Here is a 22,433-nt window from a genome sequence, read left to right on the forward strand (position 1 = left end):
GGGGGGCAAAAAAAAAAAAAAGCTAAGTATGAGAAAAAGAACCACCTACGCAAATGCCACTGTGCGATTCTGTCATGGTCTTTCGCTCGGTGTTTCACAAGCCAAAGCACAGCTGTCTGGAAAAAGGAACTTTTTTTTTCTTTTTTTTTTTTTTCATAACATGGAGATGAAGGGTGGTTTCCCCAGTGAGAAGAAACACAACGTGGTCATCCTGCAGAAACCAACCCCCTCACCGGCAAAACAGCTTCGGTCAAAAGTAGGGTCCCATCCTGAGGGAGCCGTCACGCAACCAGAGACGCAGTGCCCCGAGTGTGACCCCCACCAGCGCCGGGCAGGGGCAGGGCTGAAGGCTTCCCAGTAAACCCACTCCTGTCGTCCAGAGCATGGCTCATCACCTCGGAGAATTTCCCTGGGACAGACCGTTGTCTCCGAACTGGAAGTTGTTTTGGTAAATTGTGCACTGATCCATATGGTATTTATTTGTTTGGGGATTTTATTTTTTTTTTTCCCCTTTTTAACATGGGCATTTGCTGGTATGGCTCTGCAGCGGGTGAGGAGAGACCCGGCTGGAAAAAGCTCTGAAGCCATCACTGAAAACCAGGATACTTCTGCTCTGTTCATGAACTGCGGACAAATGGGACGCCACGTATTTTTTTTATTTGCTTAGAACTTACTTTAAATAAAAATAATTCTCTTCTGGAAATGGATGGAATGTATATTTTGCCAAGTACAAAACCATTTAAAATGTTCACTAAATACAAGGAACATCTTGCTATAAAAATAACAGACCCTCCCACCCAACTGTCCCCTCTTTACGTTTCTAATTATAAAATGGTACAGTCATTTCAGGTTCCTAACGTGAAATGAGAAGTAAAGGTGGTATTACGTACACATACAAAACATTTAGATATTTGACATGTGAAATAACTGTATACATTCAGAGCAAACAAGCATCTTGACCTTGCTATTGTTTTTAACACTACACAGGACTGAAAAATCAAGAAATAAACAAAATAAACAAGAAAGGGAAAACACGATTTCTTTTTTTTTTCCTCTGCATTTTTTTTTTGCACTCACTCCAGAAAGATGTAACTTCAACTGATTCACAATTAAAATATCTGAGAGAGACGCGATTAATTTCAGATGGAAAATTCATCCTTTGGCTTTACATTCAAAAACTACAACATCTTCCATTCATCTTTCTTCTCTATTTCTCCCTTTGAAATACAGCTCCTGCTCGGAAGGTTTGTGTTTTATTTTGGTTTTTTTGTTTTGTTTTGTTTTGTTTTGTTTTTTTCCTTGAGAAAGAAGTGCCAAGGAATGGAAGGGGAGCGGAGCGGGTTTCCAGCCCGGCGGGGGAAGCGGTGCGGCAGAGGGCAGCCGTCTCCCTCGCTCGCCGTCCCAGCCCGCCGCTGCCATCTGCTACGCAAACAAATCCAGGCTAAAAAGTCCATCTGGCGTTCCTCTTTCAACTGCGAAACTATCAATTAGTTCAGGTAACAGCTTGGTAAAAGAGAAGAAGTGCTTGTGTTGGATCAATTGTCCCTATTTAAAAAGTCGGCTGAGACACCACCTCCACCCTCGGTTTTCCCTCGCCCCTCAAATATTTCAGGACGCTGTTTTTCCCCGCTTGTGCTAACCAAGCCGATTCGTTTCTCTCACGCCGGCTGTCCCACTGACACTTCACACCTTTTGCATCTCTACAACAAATGAGTCCACGCTCAGTGTTCTTCAATGAGTAACAGCGGTCCCGGTCAGCACAGGTTACGAAGCAGCTCGGCTGCCCTGAATCTGCCAACCCCCCCCCCCGCCCCGGGTTATCTTTTGTTAAGCCCTTAAGCTGAATTTAGGCTGGCTCCTTTCCCCCCGGTGCTGCGCCAGAGCCGTCCAACCTCCTCCAAGAGATACGGGCAGCAAAAAAACGCCAGAGAAGCAGCGGCACAGTGCCGGATCCCACGCCGCCCTTCCCCGGCAGCAAAGTCTCACACAGGCTACAGCAAACATCTGTGAGAGGGGCAGGGGAGGAGCAGGATGGGTTTCTCTGCCATTTCACTCCTGCAAAATGGATGCATCCCAACAGCAAAGCAAGCCCTCCCTCTTCTCTTTACAGACTCAGCTTGTCCTGGCCCCTATTCCTAGCAGACTGGTAACTTTGGCCCTACAACAGGGATCTACGAGAGCAACAAATGGTTAAACAAAAAGTCCATTATTGCTTATGGAAAGAAATCAATAAACGACTATTGGTTTTCTTGGTTTGCACAGCCTATAAATTCCCATCCCTGGCTTATTTCAAACTATACGCTTAGTCATGAACTCTTCTAGACAGAGAGCACGAAGGAAGGAGCCTCCTACAACCAAAGCCTGGGAGATTCCCAGCTGCCCGGGCTGAAAGGCACTTCCCCGCTGTCAGGCATAACCTCTGTCGTCATTTCAGTGCAGGCCAATTGTCACGACAAGGACCTGCAGTCCAGAAATTTCTGTATAAAGACCTGCGTCTCCATCTTTGCCTTTTAACCACAGAAAAGGTTTTTTAACCTCAAAGGGCCGTGGCATATATTCCGAGGGAAAAGTTTGTAAGGCAAAAAAATCTGGAAAACGTATACGACGACTGCACTGCGGGTTTAAGAATGGCAAATAAAACACACTTTATGGAAAATCTGTAACTGCGTTGTACTGATGACTAGAAGTATACAGAAGTGTTAAGCAATCCGCAGATACCTGCCAGGGTGACCCATCCATATGCAAAGGGCTTCCGAGCCAGACATTTTTCAAATCGGAGAAGCATTTCTTTTTATTTAGCAAAGGGGAAAAAAGGGGGGTGGTGGGGGTTTAACAGGTTTGACAACAAAAACTTTGGATCACAAAATACATACTCTTTGAGAAAGATTAAATTCAGAGCTGGATACGTCTCTGGTGCTTGGGTTCATTTTATTAACGAAGTAAGTACGTATCCCAAACGAGTCATTCAACAAGAGACGAAGCACTGCCCTTCTTGCAATGACTTCCTCTGGATCCCATCCAGCGGTCATTAAAGCAGTGAGATCTGAGGGACCTCTTATCATATGTGATTTCAATATTTATTTTTTTTCTCAAATTGCCTCTATAAAGCCTTTTTCTTTAGTGCCACAATCTCCCTCATACAAAAAGTCTAAAATTGGCAGCTGCTTCTGTTTTCACTACAATACAGTTTCCATAGTTGTATCAATGTACTGTTACATGCACACATGGCAATTTAATTCTATGAAATGCTTAGAGAATGAACTGCAGTGCTATGAATGTCCTGATCCTGGTTTTGAGGCTCTAAAGCAGAAAATGAAAAAAATAAAATAAAATAAATACCCAAACCCTTGGCAAGTGCTAGATCTGTATCCCCACCAGAATGGGTCAGCCGTGGGGAAGGGAGGCAGAGCTGGTGCCTTGCACATCTGCACACAAACATCAGGTCGTTTGTGAGTGCAAAATTCTGCCCATACAACTTTTTGATGTGTCCTACCTATTGAACAGACCTTTGGGAAGGCGGTTTAGTGAAACCCATGAAAAAAATCAAAAGAAATTCAGAGCGCGGCCTCTCTCTGTCCAAGTTTCATCCTGCAACCCAGCCCAAGTGACGATGAGCGAATGCTTCTCCCACCCACTACTCACTCACGGAAATGAAGAGAAAAGAGCCAGGACAGCACGAGCATGGAGAGACACAAGATCAGCTTAATGACAAGAGCGCCCTTCCCAGAGAGCTGCACCGTCCTCTGGCCACCAGCCCCGTGCAGGAGGTGTCCCTCTGCCCGGCCACCGGCGTGGTGGGTGGGCAGTGACGGTGGGAGCCTGCAGAATGATGTGCATGAGCACACACTTGTTCGTCAGAGGGCACCAGAGGATTTTATTGTGGTTTTTTTCTTTTTTTCTCCTGGCTGTACGCTAAAGGCTGCTTTTCCTTCTGAACAGGCAGTGCTGCGTTCCCCGGCATCGGAATCCCACGTATTTAATGCTGGAGCCTAAGCTTAGTGGGCAGAAGTACCGAGGACGCCCACAACGTTTGGGATGGGACTAATCTTGCCCAAAGCTGCAAGTCGGGGGGTTTAATTTTACCCTGTGAGGAATCTCAGTGGGGAGACTCACATAAGGAAAAATGTGCACGGGCATGCAGACCTGCAGAATTAAGGCTTTCATACGTGTTACAAACATCCATCTGGGGGTCTTAGTATTTACGAAGCACCTTAAATTTCCAAGGCATTTCACAGGTTATATATACAAAGAATATTGTCAGCCAGGTGCTGCTGCAGGAAAACATTTCCATTTGACACAGGGGCTTAATTATGCTCATAGAAGACCTGCTGAAAACAATGTGACTTTGATGCAAGTCCAATATTAGTCCTAAGTGCTTTTCTGAAGAAGGACGGAATAAAACATTTACTTAAGTGCTTTCTTAGGTTCTGGCTTCAGTGATGCGTAACCTGGCTTTGCACTCGTTATCGCTCAACGGTGCTCAGAGCTGTAGAACACCTGAGGACAGGGACGGAAAAACATCTTTCCTGAGCGAAACTGCAGGTAGGACTGGGTAAACAAAAGCAGAAAGACTCCTGACCCAGATTTGCTAGGATGCTTCTTCTGAAAGACCACAGCATGGTGATACGTAAAAACATTTCACCCAGCCCAGCACCCTGCCTCTGCCAGTGGCCACCTGTGGACCCCAAGGGGCCACATCTAGTATGGGATACTTCAGAAAAGAGCATGCACAGCACGATCCCTCTTCAAAGTCCTTATCTAACTCCTAGAAATATGGGCAGGGTCTCAGTTACCATCTGATGTAATGCCCCTTTGAGCGCAGCTCCCTTAATGGTTTTGCTGGGAGTTTCACCTCCCGCCTTGCTTCTCCACAGACCTTGCTTGCTCTGCTGCGCTGTGGGTGACTCCGCTATGGCAACAGATAATTGGTCAGTCTATCCATTGAGATTAACTTCATCAAGTTCGTGAAATAAAACAAAGACTTTGCGGCAGCTCCTCCGCAACACAAACAGTTCGGCCATGAGTTTTTCATGTGTGTGCTGGGCTGCAGTGGGTGGGTGTTAAAGCACCACTGACAACTCGGACATCGTGTTCATGATGTTCCTGTGACATGTAGCACCCAGGCTCCAGCACTAGAGAAGAAATTGTTCCAGTGTGTGTACTTTCCACAGGGAGACCTGACCGCGTATAAACAGCTTCACTCTATCCCTTGCAGTCATTTGAGATCGATTTCATTCCTCTGTGAAGGGCCAGTATTTGGTGTAAGCACCACTTAAATCCCAGTTCAGCATTATTTCCAGAGCTTAAGTGGAGCTGATGCAGTACCTTGTGCAAACTCTCTTGTGTAGGGGTGAATTTCAGCATCGGATCCCTTGACGCTGTGGGCCTTTCCCATAGCAGCAAGGAATAAAGAAGACATTAAAGAATAAGGAAAAAACGATTACAGAACCACAAATACTGGCAAGACTGACCTCACTGTGCCCTCTGGAACGATCTCTAACTTTCTTCTTAAACCAAGCGGATTTCCAGCTGCCTGTATCTCTTTAATTAAAGAGATGTCCTTAAAAATGGCTTATAAAAACGGAACAGCACATTTCCGGATCACGGTTTTGAAGGATGATTAGGCTGTGCTCCTTTGCCTCAAAGTTACCCTGCAATTTAGGGACTAAGAACATAAAAAAAAAAAAAATTAAGCTATAAAATGAACTGAGTTCTAACTGGACCGAAAAGCACAGAGTATAATTTTTCCTTCTTCCTGTACTGAAGAAGCAAGTTGGCCAAAATTTTAGGGACAGGTCTAAACACATTTGCTCCTGAATAAGATCTGACAAACTGAATTTTGGCTGGAAGTTGGTTTCCACATCTAATGAGTAAATCCACAAGGAGATTAAATATAGCACGAACCCTAATAGTTGCATTTTGAGATGCTGCCACGACACCATCAAGTCAAAATGTTTGACCTCTCCATGAAATTTCGATGTAAGATGAATTGTTGATTCTATGGACTTACTCAGGAGGCAGTAATGTGATTCAAATCATCTGACTGTCAACAGAAAGCATTTACTCTTGTATAACAGAACGCTAAAAATGCTTCTTCACAGTGGAGCATTTTGACTGAAAAATGAAATCGTACACTGAACGAGTAACGATAAGCTTTTCCCTGGAAAGCAGAGCTCAGGATGAACTAAATAATCATCACAGGTCATTATTATTTGGGTGTTTTGATTTATGTTAGTTCTATTTATTTTCAAATTCCCTCCCCTCTACCCAAAATATTTTGGTATATATATCTATATACAAATTGCAAGTATTCCATTATGCCTGTGACAACGTTGACAGGGACTCTGGAGGGCAACTAACTACCTGAACTCTTGTGTTGGATAACAAGCAGGCAAAATCTGCCCTTAAAACATAAGAAGTGAAACGCACTAAGGAAAAAAAACCAAAACACAAACAAAACAGGAAGTAAACATTTCAACCAGCTGCCTCCTGCTCCATTAGCAATTTCTGACACCGATATCAGCATCCCCAGACCCTTTCTAAGAATATTCTCATCATCTGCTGTTAACAAGCAGCTTCTGGAAACCTCTCAGACACTCCTTTAGCCTACTGGTCAGATTTTGGTCTGTAAAATGAGGAAAAGACATGATGTTATACTAGATCTTCTTTTTCAGCTACTGAATTGTGACTTGAAGGAAGGCCAATAATGTACTGACAACTGCTAATAGCATAAAATATAGCAAAGGACTACAAGGACGGAGTGAAGCTTTAAGCTTTTCTTTCTCTCCTTCACGCTGGATATAACAGAGCTCTAAGTAAAAGCCAACATAATGCAGTTTTAACCCAAATCTCAGCAATCTCTGTTAATTCAGAGCTCTCTTACAAATAAAGGCCTCCAGAATACACCATTCCCAAGGCTCCCACTTAACGAGAGCAGGCTTCACATTAATGCAGGGTGCTGGTGCACCATCCTTCCCAAGCCATGTGTACTTCACACAAACAACAAGGCAATGATAAATCCTGGAGTCAGATCATGAAGTGACCCGTGAACGGGAATTCAGATTGCTGGCTTGAATCCTTGAAAAAGCTGGGGTCAGAGCGTCCCTCCATAACAAACTACAAACAAACAAACAAACATAACAGACATACGTCTTTTCAAAAAAAAAGAAACAAAACCCCGATCAAACAAGTGTAGAAAACACTCAAGCTGTCATTTCAGTTGCGTATTTATGAGCCACCGAGGAGTTACATGACTGCTCTCAAGCACGTGGGTAAACTGGAAGCATTCACCTCCCATGTGAACAAAACGAACGTATGTAGATGATGAAACCGCGTCCAGGCAGACACAACTGTTGCTATTGCTTTTCGTGACCATCTCAGAATGGAGTGTGCAGGAGTGACAGTGCTCTGGAGGCATGTGCATGACTGGTCCAAATCCTAGAAAGCTGACTCGGTCCCTCCCTGTGACCCTCCCCTGTAGTTTAGTGTTGGATCTCTGTTTGTTTTTCAAGACTTCACCTCTTCGCAGTCTTGATCAGTGGAAAGCTCCACATCGGACAGTCCAACCTCCATTGCCATAATCAATGAAATATCTGAATCGCTGCTGACTGCTGGCTCCTGTTCATCTGTGAGGGCAGAAAAGACAGGAAAAGGTCATTACGGTCAATGTATTACTATTTTTCAGTTCTGCAAATGGGACTCAGAGGTTTCTCCACCACACAGGTCGTGCTTAGATTCCAAACTTTGCTCTTATTCAATATCTGTCTACAGCATTTCAAAAATTTCAGAATTTCAAAAATATCCGAAAGTTCAAGCCATCAGTAGTGAGAAACACGATGACATGGAGCCCGGATGGGTAACACTTTCTTCTCCTCCTCATCCTCCCAGGGCTCTCCATCCAGGCCCTTCATCTCCACGACCTTCCTCCCACCGCCTGAGCACTTCCCTCCCAATCCCCTTTCTCAACCTGGCATCATCCCACTCTCCCCACAAAGTCACAGGCACCTGGTGGAGCAGGTCAGCCATCAGGAAAACATTCCTAACAGGAAAAAAAATCTGCCCAGACCCTCATTAGGTGACAGAACCTCTATTAGCAGAGACTTTCAGGAGGGCGCTGGGCTAATGTCTGAAAGGAGCGACACGAGTATCACTAGTTAGTTCTGACTCAGGACCAGGCTACCTGCCTTCTCAGGTGCCTCCTCTCATCCTTTTCCAGTCTCTTTTCTGTTCACCCTTTCCTCTGATTTGAAGATACATTGCAGGTTCTTGATCCAGGCCGAAGGGATCTACCTTAATCCACCACGATCCCAAATACAGTAAGAGTCAAAGTATTGACTTTTGCCAAACTGCAGACCCCAGCAAAACTATAAGCGTGGGAGGAGTAACTTGTTTTTGTTTTGATCCCACAGCACTTACTATTTGTGTATTTAGTAGCAGATAAAACCCGATTTTAAAGGACTAAAAGCTAATTTTCTTTCAAGAACAATCAGGAGAAGCAAAGCACACTGGATCTCTGGGGAGACTTCCAAAGGCACAATAATCCCATAGGTGGCTGAGTCCCTCAGAGAAAAAGTGGATGGTTCATATTTTCAAGTGGTTTAATTAAGACAACGATATTTATACTGTAACAATACAAGGTATTTAAATTTGTGGCAGTTTTTCCTTTACTTATTTTATTTTTCAGACAATAGAAGCAGAGCTTGATTGATGCTAAAAAGTCTGAAAGTTGAGTATCTAAGAACGAATAAGTAAGAAACATTACAGAGGAGCCAGGAAAATAACAACTCCTCACAGTTTGATTATTCACTTGAAGCTAAGTGAGCACAATTAGTCTCAAGAGCTGCATGATTTTTAAATCTGTTTTAGAGAAAAAAAAACATGTATTTACTTGCGCTGGGATTAGACCTCGTGTTCCGCGGAGAATGCCTGAGTGGGGTCTGCATTATTCAAACTGAAAGAGCCAGTGCTTTCCTTTACAACCCTTCCCAATTTTCACCCTGGATTATTTTTATACTTTCTTGATTGCAAGATAAATAATTAATGCACACAACCTCTTTATATCTGTATAATTTTTTTCCCCCAATCAATATGACTGTAGTAAAACATCTCAAGGCATTGCTTCTGACTAGAAATGTTTCCACTGGAGGTGGAGGAATTACTTACAAACTGAGTGATATCTCCTGCAGACTTCAGTGGGCTTCAATTACATTGAACCGTTAGGTGAACTGCTAGATCCAAGAGTACAGAAGTGCATCCCATACACCTCCAAGACCTAAAATGTCATCTGTAGTGGTAAGAGCTCCCTGAGCCAGAACGATGTGGTTCCAAGACCACTGGATTATTTATCATTCCTCTCTAACTAATAGGATTCTTAAAAACAATGAAAATGATGCTACAAATGTTGACCTAAGAGCAAATTTGTATTTGCATGACAGAGTACCTGAGGCTTAGCCATGTTAAACAGCCGCTTGGAACGCTCTTGAGAGAAAGGTGATTTTCATCTGACCGAGCTGTGCAGGAAAGGAGGACTGGCTGAATGGTGACACGCATGCTGGAGAGGCAGGCTGAGCTGCCAACACCAAATGCCAGAGCGTCAACTGAGAAGTGTTTACGGTGCTGAAATGTTATTTCAAGAATTGTTGTTTCTTCGAGGGTTGCACAGCAGAAAAAGATCTCAACTGAGTTCAAGACAGGCAGATAGAACAGAAGCAGATTTACAGCGCACCTACCAGCTGTCTAACCCATGTACAGGAGCACCCACTTATCACACCAGCAAACTTGAGTTTTACATTAAAAATGCTATACAATTAATCAAATTCTTGGATCTTATTTTTTCCAAAGTGTGGGCTTTGCAGTTTGTCTTCTTTGGGACTGAAGCCTAGGTCAGTAGGAACAATGAACACGGCATCCTAAAAAGGCTCGCGCCTATGCCTGTGCCTGGCATTGCTTTTCCAGTGCTGCAAAAGCGCCTGGAAACATGAACGCTCCACCTTCCTCACCTGCTAACAGTGCAGCGGTTCAAAATCTTAAAGCTACAGCCTGCCGCTTCAGCAGAATGAGGAGAAAAACTCGGACATCACCATCCCTTCCACCTTCCCTTTCAGGGAAAGGGCCAGCATTGACATTTCTTTGGAAGACGCAGACACCACATGGAAATCAATGCACCCCACAGCATTACCTGCTTGCTCTTGTGAACAGGAGTCCCGCTACCGACCCCAAGATGCACAGGGTAAAACTCTGGGAGGCTGCAGAAGTTACACCAGATGTGGACCAGCTGTAGGTAACGCTGGCTGCAGGGTCTACGAACTGCCTCACCGTGGCTCCCACACACAACACAGGCTTTCTAGACTGTGGTGGCTGTTTATTAATTTTATTTTTTTTTTTGGCTGGCTGCTCAATAACGTGAGCCAGCATGGTTAGTGACGTTTGTTAAAGGCAAGCGAGCCTCAACTAAACTGCAAGTGCCAGGAGCTTGGGCTGCATCTTGCATCCCTGGTTTTTAGATCCTGTTTACAATGACAAAGCTTATACAATCACACAGCTGCTACAGAAGATGCCTGACTCACCGTTAAGCACTTTTATCACCTTTTTTGCAAGTTTTTTTGAAATTTGGTGTTTCTCTTAGAGCCCTGTAGTCAGGTGAGGATCTCAACTTTCAGTGAAGATCTCGGCTTTCACTTAAAAATAAATGAATCCGAAGAAGTAAAACGGAAATAAAGAGTTTATAAAAACATAGCCCTAATTTCTAGGCAGATTTTATGTTGGAATATCTGACTTGTGATTTCAGATGTTTGAGATTGGCAATCCTGTCTAACACCACACACACTATAACACTTCCACTGTGTTTTACACCACCTCATGCCACAGGCAGAAAGCCTTTTGCTTAACGAAGCAAAAGGCACATGGCAAGCTGCTTTCCAGCCTGCGTGCTAGTGCCTTCAGCAGGCAACTGTAGACCTCAACGCCACATTCCTCTCATGTCAGCGAAACGCAATACACCACAGCACGCTGCCTACTTCCAGACAGACTTTTTCCACTCTCTTATATTCCCTGACACACATTCGTTTGAGAGGTGCAATAAAACAAACTCCTTCTACAGCCAATATTACTTTAAATTGAATTATGCTAATGCAGGAAGAATGTCGCCATGTAGATATGGAACTGCCCTACATAATAGTGGTACAGCCTTTACTTGTTGCAAAGTTCATTAAGTGATGTTTATATTTGAGTATAATTGCAATCAAACGAGGATGAAAATAGTTAATTACTCTGGTGCTTTAAAAACAGTAAGACTGCACACTAGTAATAGTTATCTACTGCTGCTGCTGCTCCTCCTAACACTTTGAGTAAGTCTGTACTGTTGTATACTAACAAATATTCCAAAAGAAAAATGTCAGATGATGGGTTTCTAAGAATTTGATACTGTTTGCAAGAGTCTTGGGAGGGACCCAAGCATTCAACAGTGACTGTAAAATGCGTTTACAAAAACATTCATCTGCCGCACGTAGGTAAGCGTACAGGCATGGGCACAGATCGAGATACACTTGTAATGACCCACTCAAGGATGAGGAACAAGCTGATGTAACTGTGGTGGGTTTTGCACTCATGGAGGCCTCTGTCCTGCCCACCACCATGCTCTTCCCAAGGGTGCCAGATCCGACACTGTGCTCTGATGTCCCTAGGACGTGGGCAGTGCCATGGGGCTCTCCTAAAATTTCCCCTGCTTGCCCCAGAGGCTGAGGTTTCTCCCAAGCTCATGGAGCCGGAAAAGCTGCAGAACCCCGTGACTGCGCTAAAAGGTCCGCAAGCAGTTTGCATCCAGGAAATCAGCAGAAAAATAAGAATTCACTAAAATGTTATACAGCGGGAGCTTCTCAGCACTGTACGCATGTAAGGTTCGTCTAAGATGACAGACTTTTTTTCTTCTCTGGACCTTCAGGTAGCTCTCTGCTATTACACCCATTTGAGAGTAAACAGAGAAGTATCGATCACTACATGTCAAATGAGAGCTGCCACCAAGTGTGTAATTCATCTACTGGAAGTGTAACTAAAGCCAGCAACCTCCTATTCTTGTGGATTAAAAACATGGGCCACAGCAAAAAACTATTCAGTCAGGAGCCAGTCTCCCTTCCCTCATTTATTATCAGCTCTCTGTGAACTAATTCAGCAGACTCAGTGCCGCTCCACACACAATTAAACTGTTGAATAGCACTGTGCAGCTGCTAATGGTTTTCTTCATCTTATGACAGTCACAAGAATCAGAAGGTAAGAAAAAGCTGCTACCGCGCTACTGACTTAGCTGTAACCTATTTGCCTAGCTACAAAGTTGAGCATTTAGCACAAGAAGCAAGTCTTGTTTTGGGCAGGTCTTCTGTTCTTGACGGCAGATACCCAGCTTTGAGGAGAAATGAATAATCATTGATTTCTTCATCTAATGAAATGCCGTGAAAAATTTATCAGTTATTATCCCCATCCTTAGCTGGCAGAAATTGTACAGCAGACAATGGGACTCTGTCTAAAACCTCATTTTGACAATAAATATACAGCAAAACTTGGACTTGATTTCACTATTCATTTCACGTTCTCATTACTGGGAAATATACCTTATTTCGGAACTCTTCATTTTCTGAAGATAGAACTAAGCCAAAACATGAAATCCCTGGTGACAGGTATGCTCTCAGATCTAGACAAACGTTGAAAATTTATGTGTTAGCATGAACTTTATTCCAGGCTGGGGCTCACTTCTACTAAACAAACATTGCCTCCAGTCAGATGTGTCTAGAAGCATTTTGCTCCAGAAGAAACCAGAAATGTGACCATCTCCTGGAGCTCCAAGGACCCGAGAAGAAAATATATCTAGGGTCATTAGAGGCATCGATACAGGACCTTTATCAAAACGGATTCTGTTCAGCACGAAGCCACAGCAAACTGCCAACGCAAGCAGCATTATTCAGATTTTGTTTCCAGTATCAGGACAAACAGAACACTATTCATCATGTTTGATTTATGACAAGGAGAGAGAGACATTTCTAGAGCCCTCTATTTTTCTCTGTTTGCCCAAAAATGCACTTTACCATTACAGAGTTTATTTCTCTCTCCCATTGCCACAGCATCACTTTGCTGCCTATAGTCTAAGAGGAGGAGGCATGGTCCTATGAAGTCCGTACCTCAAATGGCAACTCCTTCCACAACCATACCAATCAAATTTATTTTATCGCTAAGACCCTCTTCTTTAAAAAAAATCTGCCGATTCTTAAATTTATTCTCAAATTAATCATCCAATACTTCTTATTGGATCATTTTATAAGTAAGTCTCAAATTCCTTCCATATCATCTTGATAATCGTAACGCTTTAGAGCAGGTCATAACTGCTCTAACAAAACAACTGAAATAAAACAAACAGAAAAAAATGCCTAATAAAATCTCTAATGCAAAAGAAGCAGTGGGAATATGTTTGAGGAGAAAGGGTTATAAAAAACCCTGTTACTAATGCGGCCCTTTGAACACAGAGACTAATAAAACGGATGAAGAAGTCTGGCTGGCTACAATTGAGAACAAAGTACTGGGGAAATGTTTTATTGCTGTTCCCTAGCATCAGAGAGAGACTTATCTGAGCAGCAAGGGGAAAAAGTACTTGAGCACGGTAACTGCTTTTGGAAGAAAAGGTTAGAGACTTTTCCAGAAGTATCAACCCAGAGCTCTGTGAATATACTAACAGCAACAGGGCTTCATGGACGACTGAAACACACTGCAAAGAATACCCAAACATTAGCACACCAGGAAGAACTAAATGCCATGACCTGGCAAGATTCACTCAAGCCAACACTTCAAAAATGCTTTTGCTTAGGATCAAACCCCTAAGCAGTTGAGAGATGTGATAGATGGGCCTGGATATGACATAGAAGACTAAAGTCCCTCCCAAAGCAAACTCGTTTTTTTTTTTTATTATTATTGAATGAAAAGGCAATAAACTTTCTTCCCTTAATCTTTCTCTAGGATATAAGTTTTGGGAGAACATACAGCATCTCTTAATGGAAAAAAGCCAAAGACATAGTTCCCTGTGTTCAAACATGCTGCAGTACGAAGAGGTAACATCATCATCGTTCTGGACACGAGCTACTGAGATGGAGAGTCACGATTCTTCAAGGCATTCACTGATTCTGGGTAACCAGTTAAGACACCATAAACCTGATTTTTCAGTTACAGCATTAACATGTACATTGTATGCCCCAAGCATATCTTCTCCTAACTTCAGCTGCAGCTGTAAGTACTCAGCACTTCTGGAAATCATATCCCAGTACCTCAAGTCAAGCATCAAAACACAAAGGGGAAATCATTAGTAATACAACCAATTTTCTGAAGCCTAAATTTGGCACATGTTGTACTTAAGCAATAAACTTCAATACCAGTTACCTGAGAAGACATTTTGTGTTTTGGCAAGACCAATAAACTCATTTTCATAAACAGCATAGAGAGTGTCAGCACCCAAATGCTCTATTCAAAAAAGGAAAAAAAATATCTGTCCAAATAAGGACATATGATATAAAACACATGGAGCTGATAGCAACCACTTGCAGAAAGCTGAGCAAACGGGGAAGGGGAAGAACACATACCAGATGTTATTGAATGGGGACTGTTGGACCTGATTGGCTGGAAAGGCAAAGCATTTTTTTTTTTTTTCATTTTATATTTATATCTATATCTATCTTTAATGAACATATACTAGCTCCTTGGGATTTTTTCCATGAATCAGAATACAAGGCCTTTGAAATTCACAGCATGTATTAATATTATTTTAGGAGTCAACATTTTGGAGATCTGTCTTCCCTCTATGAAAGGCTGGCTGACATTTTGGGAACTCTTGATCAGCTGTCTTAGCGGGGAGCTGCCAGCCCTCTCTGTGATACAATGAACATGCCTCTGCCAAGTATGACACAAGAAAACCTAGTATTTTTCCTTTCAGTATACTTTCCTCTTTCTCCTTACTCTTATGGGTCATGATCATCATGTTCCTGCCCTGGGACCAGCAGGGAAACTCCTTCTGTGGCCTAGACACTGCAATGTCATTTTCTTTTTCCATGACTAGTCTTTCCTCTTTCCTATTGGAAAAATCAGTCAAAATATGATCAGAAATACTACCTGAACAGTCAGTGGAGTCATCGCACTAAGGTCTCCTGCAGCAATCTCTATGCTCTGTTATCACCTGATCCCCATATTCAAGGTCCTCCACAGTCTATCTGCACATCTGGCCTTACTCACTACAAAGTATTTTCTTCCATCTTTGGCTGACCCCATTCTTCAGTCCCACGCTCTCCCCTTGTTTGATTGCCAGACAAGAACCACCCTACTGCCTCCACAACAGGGCATCCAGCCTCTTAAACCTTTGCAAAGCTGCTTTTCCTGTCTCCCTCCAAGCCTTCCCACTCTCTGGAAGGGGAGACGGGCAGTGGGATGCCGCTGCACGCCCTCCTTACCGTTCACCACTGGCCACCTTCAGTGCCCAAAAACTGTACCTCTGGTCAGGACCAATACGGACTTCTGACGCCCACAGTAAGTTTCAGAAATAAATCTGAATGCATTTCATTCGATGTACAGCCTGTTAGAAATTATTATTATTTAGAACATGCAAAATTATTCATCTATTTGATTGAAAATCAGAAAAAAAGATGTCCCATAAAAAGGGAAAAGATTCAAATATAATGAAGCATGGGGCTTTAACTACATGACAGTTTTGATTCTCAAAGTACCTTAGTTACTTTTGGTAATACATTAAATAGTCAAATATCTTTAATTCCGAAAGAATTTAGCTACTTTTGGTAACATCCCGCCATTTCCTACACCACTCTAAGAATCCTAAGAAACATTAAATTAAGTTTTCCATTTCATGTTAAACAAAAAGTCTAATCCAACTCTTCAGCAAATTCACTCACAAAGAAGTCTCTTAGGCTCAGACCAAACTAAAATCACTGTTACCGTACAGTCCCAACCACCGCTACCAACAGTTCATGTGCAGGTATTATTCTCTCATCATTTCTATTATTCTTCCGTTTAATTTCTCTGTATGCAGACCAAGTTTCTGACTGAGCTGAAGCACAGCTCCGCGCACCGGCAGCACGACAGAGCCGAGCAGCGGAAGCCCACCTCCCCTGCCCAAGCTCACCCTCCCGCCATCCATCCCGAGTCAGCTCTGCTAGTCCTTTAATTGGCGGGGGAGTTGACTTAATTTAAAAAAAAATTAAAAAAAAAAATCTGCAAACTACCTTGGCAACGTTTTTCGCTAGGCTAGCAGCTGAACAGGCTGGCTCAGTCACAAGGAGAGTACTGCAGCCAACTTTGGGAAAGAAGCACACAGAAAGGGAGAAAGGAAGGGAAGGGAACCCCCCGCTCTTGCGTTCCACATCTGCAAGCTGTCCCTGCGCTACCAGGACCTTATTAAGTCTAAAACGTCAGGTGTGGCGTGGGGACTACTTTTTTATTTAGTTTTCTTACCAGCTGCTAAATGACCAGGTCTCCATGGCGTTACTGCGAAACAAATAGCATTAAGCGATGAAGTTAAAAATAATCGTGCTTTGTCATGTTAATGGCGCGTAAGGGATATTGCAAGGATTCTTCCAGCAGCCAAGGTGAGAAGTGTGGGGAGACATACACCCTTTGCGAGCAGTGAGCAAACATCTTTAAACACACTGCCAGCCACTTAAAAAGCCGAAGGTATAGCAGGTATGCAATAAAAGTAGAGTTAAACGCTGTACGTACTACCATGTGTTATACGCTATATGGCCTATTGGAAGGCTGTCATAATAAAGAGACTTTTACATCCAAGAAGTATAATCACGCAATTTAATCGTCTGCATCTCAGTTTCCACGGGCGATACTGGTGACTGGTATTGTGACCGATCTTTCTTATTTATATTTAAAAAACCCATGTCAGCAGCGCGCTCTGCTTCCCGCAAGCCTGAAAGGAGAAGGAAATTACAGCCTGACTCAGACACACAATGCACCGGATTGAACGAGCGAGAGTGTAATGGCAAGAGAAACTTCAGTTCTGTTCTGCTCTTAAGGAACATAAGGAAGAAACATCCTTTCACGGGGTGATTTAGAGATGTACCGGCCAACACCACACAAATCCGTCAGAGCAGTCACACTGGAGAGGTATCACAACGCCCCCAAGCACGACACGATATTAAACCAGAAGACTCAATGTAAGCTAGTGGTTTCCAAAACCTTTTTCTCTGGTCTGGTCATGCTGCAAAGGGGGACTCCATGGCAGAAGCAGCTGCACAAAGCCATCCGAGATCGCTCCTTCTCAGGACTGCAGGTCCCCACTGACCCCACCTGCAGAGCAGCTCTGCTTTGCACCCTGCTCCTGGCCAGGAGGAATGAGAATAGGGATGCTCAACCCACAGGCACCCTCCTTCCCACCGCGGCAGCTGAAAAGCTCATCCCAGAGCACCTGTGGCTGGGTGGTGGCCGAAGCTTCTCACTCCTACTTCAGCTCACGTGCAAGGTGGCTACTAGCCAGGGAAAATGCACAGGGGCAATTAATTCTGAGAACTTGATGTGAAACGTGGGCTGCTGTGACAAGCAGAAAGAAAACCATTTCTGCCTAATCACTATGAACTGCTTTCTCAATTACAAGTATGCACACAGCTGTAACAGTAAACAACAGCTTGCTTTAAAGACGACAACTCCTAATTTTTGAATGAGGGGGTTGGAAAAGCTCATGTTAGTCTGGTTGAGGTTTTCTGTCATGGCAGCATGTGCATGATTTTCAAAACTGCCTCTTTAAATACCTTTTACAAAACCTAGGTCACTAGCAGAGCACAATACTGAGGAATCATACACTGAACCTTCACGAGCAGTTACAATGAACATCCTTATGCAGAGATGTCACAAAAATACCTGTGCATATATTAGAGGATTTAATGAGAAAACATGCAAGGAGGTGGCTGAAAAGCTCAACGGTGGTGGAATTACTTGAAGAGAGTGCATGTCTATCTTCATAGAATGGTTAGAATTGGAAGGGACCTTAAAGATCATCTAGTTCCATCCTTGCTGCCATGGGCAGGGACACCTCCCACTAGACCAGGTTGCTCAAAGCCCCATCCAGCCTGGCCTTGAACACCTCCAGGGATGGGGCATCTTCTCTCCCTCTCTCTCACATGGTCCTGCCTTCCTTCCCAATGCTGCTAACACTGGGCTCCACCTGAGATCTCCAGGACATTTCCAAGATAAAGGGGCAAGTCATTAGCCAAGCACTTCCTGGGCTCTTGAATTCTGTGCATGTTTCTAGGATCCCCTTCCTCACCATGCCTGTTGGAAATGGTGATGCTTGGCTGAAACTTAATTCCATTAGAAATGTCCATAATAAAAATTTCACCCAGGAATGTCTTCTCATTAGATATGAAAAAAATGCATACAGTAAGGAAGCCAGAGAGAAAGAAAGAGAGAAATTCCACAGTGGTGGTGGAGGAACCCGCATATCAGATATGTCCTTTTTACTGCTGTCACTAGCAAAATACAACTTTTAACAGTGTAACTTTTAGCTTAAGGGGAAAACAGTCTTCCTTTTTGTTCAGTATAGGGAAACAACATGCCTGAGAATGTGGCTGGCTCTGTTGCAGCAAGAGCTCCAATGCCTGAAGCAGGGCACAGCTGTGAGACCACTGTGCCTGCCAACTCTGGGCAGATCAGTCCGGCACTCAGTGGTCATCCATCCACACAGCTTCAGCATCCTCTGCACTACCCAAGGGCTGCCCACAAACAACAGACATGTGCAGAGACCATACCATTGTGTGTCACGCTTTTTGTTTCCCTCCCTCTGACACCTCACAGCAAAATCAGTGTCTTGCCTCCCACTAGCCACGTGTGGTCTTGCAGTTTTTGACCGTTTCTAGTCTCCTGTCACGTGCTCACGCTCCTACAGGGCTGTCAGGTACATGCTTCCCCAAAAACTAGGGGACATTTGACCAAAGTACACTGCTTAGGTTAAAGATCAACTGTCACAAGTCCATAAAAACAGAGAATACACGACCGAAACAGCACAACAAGAACGTGTTCTTGAACTTTACAGGACTGTCTAACCTGATTTGAATCGGAGAGCTTAATTTTGTCATAGGCCATGGCTTATCTACTTACTGTCGTTCAAAAGATAAAGATTGATTTAAGAGCAATTCAGCCATAGAAAAATCTCGTGTAACAACAACAACAAAAAGTCAGAATCACGAAGCCTCACCTGTATGGTGTCTCAGTGACTCCGTAAGAAATCCCCTGTTTAAAAGCAAAGCACACGCTTTTCAGTACCACAAACTCCACCAGGGACTGGAAGATGTAGTCGTTCTTGATGGTGCGGCATCAGCAACAGCACAATATTCTGCAGACAGGTCCGAAGCATGTATTGGAAAAGAGCAGGAACCTGAACAGATGAATACAGCCGTACCCTACAGCTGTATTATTTCTGCTATGCTAAGATGGGCAAGTGGGTAAATAGACATTTTTCTGAATATGTGGAGGGGACGGTTCAGTTGGTTAGCCAGGCATTTCTAATGTCTACACAAAAACGTTTAAAAATTAATAGAATGATCAATTCAATAAAGTAAGAACATCCAGTCTTCCATGCAGAAGAAACAATTTCAGCCATTTATATGTGCATTAGCAATGAAGAAAAATAACGTGACAAGCTGAAGTGTCACACCTTAATTTCATTAGAATTGCAGTAGTTTTTTAAAATAAATTCAAAGTAACATATTCTTCTAATTTGAATCTGCTTCCTACAGGCTTCTTACAGCATTCGTACACTCTCCTTTTGAGGCGCCTAGGATAATTTAAAAATTCTGCAAGGAAGCTTTCTTTAACATCCAGTTTCGCAGAATCTTTATGTAAGGAAATTTTACCCTAATTGAAAACAGTGTACACTTCATTTCTAGTGCCCTGTGTTCAGATGCGCTCTTGCTACATACTTGTGTCTGATCCTCCCTCATACACACGCTGAAAGGACAGCCCTGACCTTCACTGAGCACTGGGAAACACTTAAGATAAGTCACAACCAACTGCTGGAGCTACCATAAATGTCTCCTTTAAAATAAGTAACCTGCAATGCTTCAGTGTTTTCGGATTTTTCTTCTTTCTGGGGTCTAAGTCACAAGGTTGTTTTAAAACAACTGCAAGGAAGGGCGGATAGTGCAGATACCATGCTTCAAAATAGCTTCAGTGGTACAATTTCTTTAACACACTGAGTATTTCTCTTTACTTAAAGAGGAAGCCTTAGGAGACTTGCACTGGCAGGGATGTCCTGGGTAGTTGACTCTACTCTCCACTATTGTAGTGGCTGCACGACATAATCCCTTTCAGATTTGTTAGCAATTAGCATCATTCACTGTACAAGGTCCCCAGCTACTTAGTTCATCTCTTTGCCAGTGCAGAACCGCAGCCGGGTGGCAGTTAAAAGCTATAATACCTGGTTTTCAAAAGAACCCTTCATGCAACACCAACCCACAGAGATTTAAATTTTTCTTTTTACATCCTACGATGACAGATGAGTTCTTCTGCTAACGCTCCTTTCTCTTAAACCTCACAAGCCTATCAAACCTCGCAACACGTTTTACATTCCAGTGTAATTATGCAGTTTTTAAACAGGAATTATTCCAGCTCTGATCTTCCCTGCAGCCTACTCAATAGTTTCACTATCAGTCACATTTTCCACTGATGGTTGTGGCCGGTTTTCTGACCGAGAAGCGAATCTGACCGTGGCCACAAACAGGAATCTCCCTACCAGAATGTGAACTTTCATCCTTAAGACTTCCTAAAATGAGAGCTTCCCACTGTCTGGATGGTCTATGTGCTGCCAAGGTCCTCGTGTGCCAAACAAACAAAGACTGTATCAAAACCTTTTCATTTTGGAAAAGTAAAACCTCTTAAATATCCTTTGGACCTCCTTTAGGTTGCTTTCACAGTTCGCATAAAGGATTTAGCCATATTTTTGATGTAACCAAAAGCATTCTATAGGAAAGAAAAATAAGCACATTTAAAACTCATCACAAGCCCATGAAATGAGGATTAAAATATGACTAGGAGGTACACAGAACCTCCTCCTAGAACTGTGTATTTGGAACAGAAATGTCCAAAATGTTATTGTTTCTTGCAGCAGATAAAATTCTAACAAGCTATTATATTAATGCACATTCACAGAGAAACAATGAGTACAGAACAACAATCGAGAAAAGCATTCATAAAGAAACCAGGTCAACAGTTTATCTCTTGTTATGTTCATTTAAGAAATTTTCCATCAGTTGATGCCAATCTCCTTTTAATTGGAACATTTCTTTGACAATGCTGCAATAGCTCAACATTTTTGGTTTTTTCCCCGATTAAAAAATAAATCTTTGATCTGCCTGCTACATTCAAATCTTGTCTGAAAATACACTTATAAAAATGGTGTACGTAAAGAAGAAAAAACATCAGCCTTTATAAAGACTGAAACCAAACTAACAAGCATTTTGAGTTAAAGATTTTAAATTAATGTAATGTGAGTCTCCCTCTGATCCCGTCTCCTTCCTGCCTGTCTCCCTTTCTGCCCAAAATGAGCCTTTATGAAAAAGAACAGAGCAGTTTTACTTGACCTGACTCCTCGACCTGAGATGTGAAACCAACAGTTTTGTCTCACCAGCCGAAAGCAAGAGTGCAAGCACGCTCCCTCCTTATTTAACTAGCTCCTTTTGCTTTCCTCGCTCGTGGTTCACATCAGTAACATCAGAAAAAAGTCACCTCCACCTACTTGCTTACAAAATGCTAGATTGGCAATTAAAACCCAGAGAGGGGCAACCAGGACAATGAGCAGTAAGGCTAACACTAAAGAGGGAACTCAATCTCACCTAAAGGCCACTAAAGGTACCTAAAGGGCACCTCAGTCGTAGCGCCCAGGATAATTTCTCACTGGCCAAGAGCCCTTGAAGGCCTGGGTCTGGCTGGTAGGAAACCCAGTAGGGACATCAAGAGAAACTGGTCTTAGGTCATATAAATCTAGGGCCATTTAGCACTTCCTTTCCAATAAGTTTGCAGTCACAATCTAGTTTCAAGTGAACAACTTCTGGCACCAGAAGATCCCCTCCAAGCCACTGCTTTTATCAGGGACTCTTGCTGAGATGTTCACGAGAACATGAAAGGCCAAGACAAAGACATTCGTTTTCAGAGTTTCTTCTCGGACCAGTGGAGGGGAAAGGTCAATTTAAGTTTCAACAAATTGCAGCTGGAATTTTACTAGAAAATACGTTCATTAGGTCACTTGGACACCACTACTACCATCAAGACCTCCTTAACATCCTACAAGTGAAGCTGAAATTGAACAGCGTAATTTTAAAATACTGTTTCTCTGTATTAAAATATTTTGTCTGTTTCAATCTTTTCCGTGAATATATACTCCTGTTCCACCTTCTTTCAAG

At 43.0% G+C, this 22,433-nt stretch overlaps 1 protein-coding gene across 1 annotated transcript in view; it reads right to left on the reverse strand.

The window, feature by feature from the left end:
• Positions 1-7,208: 7,208 nt before the first annotated feature.
• The window catches only part of RNF150 (ring finger protein 150), a 123,136-nt gene continuing 107,911 nt past the window's right edge, over positions 7,209-22,433 (reverse strand). The window contains exon 9 of the mRNA XM_009894174.1: positions 7,209-7,625. Coding sequence (XP_009892476.1) covers positions 7,507-7,625 — 119 coding nt within the window. The 3' untranslated portion in view covers positions 7,209-7,506. The remainder of the gene's footprint in view (positions 7,626-22,433) is intronic.

Source organism: Charadrius vociferus, unplaced genomic scaffold, assembly GCF_000708025.1.
Source record: "Charadrius vociferus isolate BGI_N301 unplaced genomic scaffold, ASM70802v2 scaffold21, whole genome shotgun sequence".
Taxonomy (NCBI): Eukaryota; Metazoa; Chordata; class Aves; order Charadriiformes; family Charadriidae; genus Charadrius; species Charadrius vociferus.